An 8,252-nucleotide genomic window follows, 5' to 3' on the forward strand; every position below is an offset into this window, starting at 1 on the left:
TGAAGATCATCTTCTGCTTGAGTCAGAAACAAATCTCATCAAAACTCAGATGTTAGATGAAGAAATAAAACATTTACGGTAAAATGAGAAAAATCACTTCATGTCACCAGATGACACCAGAGGTTAAACTCTCCACCATGAACAGTAAACATCATCAGGATCTAGGTTTTCATTACTGAGCTGCAGTCTCCTTTATTTTATCTTGTGCGTCTTCAGTCTAGTAAAGATCTGCTTCTCAAGAAAACTTCTCAGCAGGTCAGGAACAACGGTGCTGTTTGACCATCAGTGTTTCACATCCCTCACTCATAGTGGAATCTATATATACTGTATATATATATATATAATATATATATATATATATATATATATACTATTTGCTCTATTTTTGGTCCTGGGTTTCCATAACTTTATTCTTATTTATTTAATGAGCATTGCTGGAGATGTGACAAGTTATTGCTTAAATATAGGTCTTCTCTGTGTTTTTTGAGCCGTAACGTAACACCAGGAATAGACAAGCATTACATTTCAGATGACGGCTCACTTGACCGCTTTTCCTCATTCCACTACCGCTGCACCTTTCTCCTCTAAGGACTAATGAAGGTTTATCTTATCTATTTCTACACTTCAAGTTATTTTATTGAGTATTTCTGTTTTTTAAAATATCAAACTATTTCATCTCAGTCTTACTTATTAACTATTGACCAGAACAGTGCACGTTACAGCTCACAGTCCTAAAAAACATTCACACTAACACCTGTCACTCCAAAACATCTGTCCCTAACTAGAGCCAGTGTTTGAGGCTCCACAGATCACAGTGTGTTCAGTTTGTGCGTTATGTCCTTGAATCCAACGGGAGGACAGTAAACACATCATGAGATATTCACACATTACCTTGTTCGTCTTCACATTTTTTTTATCCGCTTGTTTTCCTCTTCCTGGTTTATGGTAACAAAGGGTCTCTGCTTCAGCAGAACGCATCCATTTCCATCTGTGTTGCAGCAACAAGGAGAATATTTTCAAAGGAAGAGAAACTGTGAACACCTCGACCGTAGATCCATCATTTGTGCAGCATTTCTTTGTTTCACTTCTTTTGCAAAAAATAATCAAATCTGGAAGCTGCAGTTCTTGTTGCTCACTTTATAGAAACTCAGACTTTATCTCTCAGAGAGAAGCCACGAGGCAACCTTTGTTATGAACAAGTTTTACTTCAGCTTTAGATTATATAAATTATTATCTGTTGTTTCGTGGAATTAATCTAAAAAGAAGAATATCTTATTGTATGGTTACTCACTGTTATTCTGTTTACATCTTTTTACCTAAGTTCATTCGTTCTGTTTTATATATATATATATATATATATATATATATATATATATATATATTATATATATATATATACACACACATTCATCACACACACACACACACACACACACACACACACACACAACACACATACACACACACACACACAATACATTTTGCTCTATTTTTGGTCCTGGGTTTCCATAACTATATTCTTATTTATTTAATGAGCATTGCTGGAGATGTGCCTGAGATCTAATTGTATCACTATCATCCGTTAACATCTTAACATAACACAACTAAGTGACAGCACCAATCCTCTTTGATATGAAGGTAACAGCAACATCAACACTGATTCATTCATGATGCATTACCTTGTATGTCTTCAGTCTGTTCAGTCACAATTCTTCTCAGTCAAGACATGGAAGGTGTGGAGGACTGTAAGCTTTGTATACTGAGTCTGTCTGTGACGGGGTGTGTCAGCAAGTTCTGGCTTGCAGATTGCAAGTTCTGAAGTTGCTGGTCTTCTGCCAACTTCTGTGCTTGGCAGTTGCTCAGATTTCGGCTTTTGCCAACTGCCATCCTCTGATTGGAGGACGACCCTGCTCTCCACTGAGCCACACAGTGTCTGTATGTAACCAAGCACAAGGCTGTGGCCACAAACTAATACCAACAACTCCACTGCCTTTTGGGTAAAGCGGGAAACACTTTATAATATTAAATATAATTTCAAGTCCTGCAGTGAGGTAGCGTGAATGTTGCCCAACATCAAACACAACGATATGAATTTAAAAGCAAGATAATTTATTTACATTCCGGATCACCAACATACGGTTTAAAACAGTCAACATCAATATAAAACACTGTTTAAAATGATCACAGATATCTGATCACAGGTAACGTTATAAGTCTTAAATCATTAAATGCCATACAAAATATTTGTTAAGCCCTTGAACAATGTATAACTTCATAATCCTGTTTTTAGATGTGTTTTACAGTATTTAAGGAATTGAAAGCATTTTTTTTAAATCTTAAAATAAAAAAAAAAGCATCAGCTTGTGTGTTTTCATTCAGGTAGTGTTTTAGTAATTAGTTGAATCATTTGTTTTTTTTACTTTAACACTATGATTAATAGATTAAAATGTGTCCTACTCACCCTCTTTGCCAAACCGTCAGCCATGCTTCCTGGAAAAAGAAGGCGTGCACTTTAGATGATGTGTAGCACTCAGACATCCAATCAAATATGTTTGTGCATTTGTGTGAACTCAGAGGACAGTGATCATAGATGTAGACTCACTAGAAGTCTTATGTCCATTGATATGGTCGGGGAACATGAACGGGTTCATTTAATCTGTGGCTTAAATGTTAAACATAAAGTCCTAACTTTTCTACACTTTTCTACACTCTGCACAAAACTTTTGCATGAAAAAATTAATTAAACTATTGTGTAAACTTCAACTATACCAAAGCACATGCAACATTTTGACATTTTAACAAACACAAACATGGGCTTAACTTACTTTAACAAACTAATATTATACTCTAGTAATTTCCCTATTTGAAAGTAATCAAATAGACAAAAAAAACTAAAACTGGGGTCAAGGCCTCTGATGAATTGTCCTCTTGCATGGGTGGAAATCCAGTCTTGAAGTTACAGTAGGTGCTGTGGAAAAGGGACATTTTCACATATATATTGACCTAAATCCATTAAAAGGCAAATACAAAATGGTACAGAACATATTAGAATAACCCGGCTTATCGGGGTGTGACCAAATACAATGCATACAGATTGTTGCCAACTGTTGTTGACTTTCACTTTCTAAAATTGCAATATTCCACAATTGGTCATGCAACAGTGACTGAAACATCAAAATGCTATAACTCAATGGTTATGGGTCAGTTTTGTTCAAATAATCTTTTCAACGTCGACTATGGCCGACGTTGAAAAGACGTTCAGAATTGGTCACAGTCGGTGAAAAAAGAAACTAAACGTCTTTTCAACGGACAAATGCTCGATGGGATGAGTCATAAGAGTTGGAGGATAAAGATATAAAACAATAGAGGGAATTGTTTCTCTCTCATGGACGTTGTTCATTTGTTTTTATTATTGCTGTCACTATAAAAGCTGTCTTTTTGGACAATGGGTACTATCATTAATGTCCAGAAATTAACGCATTTGTAAAGTAATTTTGAAAGTAATTATGTACTGCATATTTACTCAGGTACTAAGTATTTATATTTGATGGTACTTTAAACTTCTACTACATTCTAGCGTGACACTTTTTGACTTCACTGCATGTATTTTAAAGCTTTACTTACAAGATACTTTGCGACGAAATGTAATCAAGTAATCAAATAAATGATTCATTAATAAAGGATAAAGTAACGTTATATATACTTTCAGTGAAAACTATCCATCCACACCTTCAACAGCACTGTTCCTACTTGTTTAACAGCTTAACAGTTTGCATGTGGTTCTCACTGCTTGGAAATATAAAACTTCATCTGTCTTTCAAATACAAAAAAGATTATTAATTTCATCACAGCAAACTCGTATTACATCAAATATATTTTATTCAGAAAATACACCTTTGCAGGTACAATGGACAAAATAAACTCTTCATATGAAATTGTATTAAGTTTAATCATTAAGTGAATGTTGGTCTAATTTTTCAAATTAAAAAGTTTTTCAAAACTGAAAACAGTTTTTCCATTAGATGTAACAATTCCACAAATTATTCAGAAGATCATTATAATAAGTCAATATTTTCAAGATATAAACAGTCATTAAAGTTAATTTAATATATTTGATTTAGTAAAAATATAAGTACAAATATTACAGTAACTGCTGGTTCCTCAGTATCATAAAAACATTCCTCACAAAAAGCTTAAAGTGCAAAAGGTAAATGTAAAGAAACAAGAAAAGCACAGAATAAATATACATAAAAGTAAATATGCTTCTCAATATTATCTCAATAAGGAGAACACATATTTCACATCTTTTAGAGGTAAAGATGTTTTTAATCATTATCTGCTCAGTGGAGCATTAATAGTGTTGCTATGGTTACCTGCTACTAGTTTGTCTGATTGTCATTTCCTGAACAAAGCTGTGACCACAGACTGTAAATAAGAACTGGTTTACATCAGCTCTCTGTTCTTTTACATCAGGGCTGAAGACATTTCTGTTCACAACCATTTTATTAATAAACATGTATTCTTATGTTGCACAGGAGCTATGCAGGAGGACAGAAAATACATTATTAAATGTCACTATTCTTTAATTGTTTTCTTTGTTTTTTATGTAAATCACTTTGCATTGCCTTGTTGATGTCAGCTAATTGTTCATTTTTCCGTCACTTAGTCACTTTAATGTGCTCCTTATTGAACTCTGTGATTATTAAATAGATTGTATGATTATAGTCGTGTTGTTAGTTCAGATTGTTGGATACATTACTACTATTGTACTGACTCTCATATCGCTAAATCATAATTTCCTCTATTTTCGTTCATACTTTAATGTTGATGTTAATCCACAGATATACACATGTGTCATACACACTGAGGTGGACTGACTGAAGTCCACATCAGGATCTTTTAGTGTAAACACTTAAAGTCTTAATAACTCAGCCTCGTTTTGGATGCTGTTTGTTTGGTTTTGCTGAGTAGAAATCTTGTTTACAATGCAGAAAGCAAGTGTTAACAAAACCAGTACAGCTGCTGTCAGTCCCAGTACACAGTAGAGGACGATCCTTCCCCGACTCTCTGGTTGTGCTCGACTCTCTGGTTTTGAAGGATCTGTTGTCAGATTTGTTGTGGTTTGTGTCTCAGGTTCAGGCCGATCCCTCTCTGCTGCAAAGAGACCAAAGAAATCTGTTTCATTCATGTGAAGAAAAAATATTTAATTAAGAAGAAAACGAAATAGTAACAACAGATGAAGTTGTATCTACATTTCCCAGATTCTGCAAAAAGAAAGTCCTTTTTTTTCTCAAGTTATTATTTTTCTGAATAAATCTGCTGAATTGAACGTGTTGAAAAAGTTATTCTGAATCCACCTACCAGTGACATTGAGGTGACATTGTCTAGAGTTCGGCCCATCTCTTGTGAACACGTCACACTGGTACAGACCCGAGTCAGCAGTCCTGAGTCTGGACACATGAAGTCTGAGTCGTCCTTCTCTGAGGACGTCTTTGTCCCACTGGACTCGTCCTGCAAACTGTTCATCCTGAGACTCTGGAACCTCCACACCATCATGTATGTGAAACAGGACTGACTGTCTGACATCAGTTATCAGTTGACAGAGGGTAGAAAAGTAATTTAGAGAGAGTTGAGTGTTGGTGGTGAACGTCCATTCCAGTGTGATGTTGTGGTTCTCCTCTGCCTGATAGGAACTCTGTGTCACATTCACAGCAAATGATCCTGTTGAGGAGACACAGAGGGAGAGTGAGGAGCAGACAAACTGACGGCTTTAACATGTGAGCCTTTAAACTCCATCTCTAGATGTTTCTGTGGAGTGTTTAGAGATGATTCAGAGCTTTACAAATAAAGTAAAAATAAGTTAACTAACCAGAGAAAGAGGAGGTCAGGATGAAGAGCAGCAGGATCCAGAAGATCATCTTCTGCTTGAGTCAGAAACACATCACATCAAAACTCAGATGTTAGATGAAGACATCAAACATTTACGGTAAAATGAGGAAAATCACTTTATGTCACCAGATGACACCAGAGGTTAAACTCTCCACCATGAACAGTAAACATCATCAGGATCTAGGTTTTCATTACTGAGCTGCAGTCTCCTTTATTTTACCTTGTGCGTCTTCAGTCTCTAAAGATCTGCATCTCAAGAAAACTTCTCAGCAGGTCAGGAACAACGGTGCTGTTTGACCATCAGTGTTTCACATCCCTCACTCATAGTGGAATCAATCAATCAATCAATCAATCAATCAATCAATCAATCAATCAATCAATCAATCAATCAATCAATCAATCAATCAATCTCTCTCTCTCTCGTATTTATTTAGCTCCGCCTTCATTCTGCAAACCAGAATGTATTGCACAATATAGTAGAGCTGCACACTACCTTTGTCATCTGTGGTGTCATCAATTCAGAAATTAGTAACATGAAGCAACAAAAACTTTTTATTTTCTATTTCAAAAACTATTTTACAGATTCCGGCATTATATTCTCTATAATATTTGAATTGCATGTGACAAACACAGAGTATTACTACTAGTATTACTATAACACACGTTCAAAATCGTTCTCTATATTCCGTAACTGTGTACAAAGGCTATAGACAGCCATACACAGTGTCAAAAGCGTCAAACAGAAAATAGTGATCATTAGCGTCCCAAACCCTCTCCTTCTATTCACCAGACTTCTTCTTCTTTTGGAGTGTAAGGTCAGCTTGTATCCTTAGTGTTGCATTACTTCCATATTCTGCAGCCTCACAAGTAAGGGAGGAAACAGCAGCAGTTCATCACAACATCTGGACAACAAGCAGAACATCAATCTAATAATCTAATACATGAAAGAGAACCACTTAGCTAATTGTTTAGCTGTGAATGTATTTGAAAGATTTGGGAACTTTTTGTATTGTTGCTCAAGAAAGACTATTTGTTTACATACAAGAATAATAAAGAATTACTCACTGTTATACTATCTGTTTACATCTCTTTACTACCTCAGTTCATTCGTTCTGTAATATGTATAAAATATATATATACTTATATATATATACTCTTATGACAAATATATATATATATATATATGTCTGTTATATATATATATCACACAGTATATAACTCAAATATATATATACATATACAAATATATCATATATAGGTATCTTTATATATGTATAATATATATATACATTGTTATTTATATATATATATATAGCATCATAAGTTTATATATATATGAATCTTCATTTTACATGAATAATAATCCATACAACTTTATATAACTTACAGCATATTTATATATAGCATTTATCATGGACAACAGTGCATATACATATCTAAATGTATATAATATCATATAACATGTCCCTAACTATAGCACATGTTTATATCACACATATCATCTTTGATATGAAGGTAAACTTACATATTTCTGTAAGACTAGCAATTACCACTTTCATTCAGTATTATATGTATACAGTAAATTGTTAAGAAGATATATGTCATAATATATATGTATACATGGTGTGAAGATATATATATTTGTATATTATATACATATGTTTTATATATATATATATCCACATATATATATATATCATAAGTTAATAAAGCCCTATATGGGTGGGCATATATATATATATATATATATGTCTGTGTATATATATAGGAATATATATATATATACACATATATACTATTTCCTCTATTTTTGGTCCTGGGTTTCCATAACTTATTCTTATTTATTTAATGAGCATTGCTGGAGATGTGCCTGAGATCTAATTGTATCACTATCATCCGTTAACATGTTAACATAACACAACTAAGTGACAGCACCAATCCTCTTTGATATGAAGGTAACAGCAACATCAACACTGATTCATTCATGATGCATTACCTTGTATGTCTTCAGTCGTGTTAAGAAGAGAAAAAGTCACAATTCTTCTCAGGACGTCCAGCCAGCAAGGTGACGATGGAAGAATATTTTACTAAAACTGACTGCGCTTTTGCAAACATTTGCATTTATGACATTGCAGTGTCATATTTGCATTTGCTCACAATGTTTGCAGTCACACATACATGGAGACATGCCAGAGCTGCCCAAGTTTCAGTAGAAACACCTTGCCCAAACATTTTATTCGTTTGTTTGGTAGCAAAGATATGTCAAATGTGTCAGTTGGGCCACAGTCCATGTGCCAAGTGTCTCGAACTTGAGCGTGGGGATCCTCTGATTGGAGGACGACCCTGTTCTCCACTGAGCCACA

At 34.4% G+C, this 8,252-nt stretch overlaps 1 protein-coding gene across 1 annotated transcript; it reads right to left on the minus strand.

The window, feature by feature from the left end:
- Positions 1–1,719: 1,719 nt before the first annotated feature.
- LOC129115997 (uncharacterized) lies at positions 1,720–5,973 on the minus strand. The gene is made up of 4 exons (XM_054627145.1): positions 5,870–5,973; positions 5,362–5,721; positions 2,462–2,490; positions 1,720–1,917 (listed from the first exon to the last, which is right to left on the minus strand). The coding sequence occupies exons 1-4, from the start codon at positions 5,916–5,918 to the stop codon at positions 1,720–1,722; spliced, it is 636 nt and encodes a 211-aa protein (XP_054483120.1). The 5' UTR covers positions 5,919–5,973.
- Positions 5,974–8,252: the final 2,279 nt, after the last annotated feature.

This window comes from Anoplopoma fimbria, unplaced genomic scaffold, assembly GCF_027596085.1.
Source record: "Anoplopoma fimbria isolate UVic2021 breed Golden Eagle Sablefish unplaced genomic scaffold, Afim_UVic_2022 Un_contig_7900_pilon_pilon, whole genome shotgun sequence".
In the NCBI taxonomy this organism is placed as follows: Eukaryota; Metazoa; Chordata; class Actinopteri; order Perciformes; family Anoplopomatidae; genus Anoplopoma; species Anoplopoma fimbria.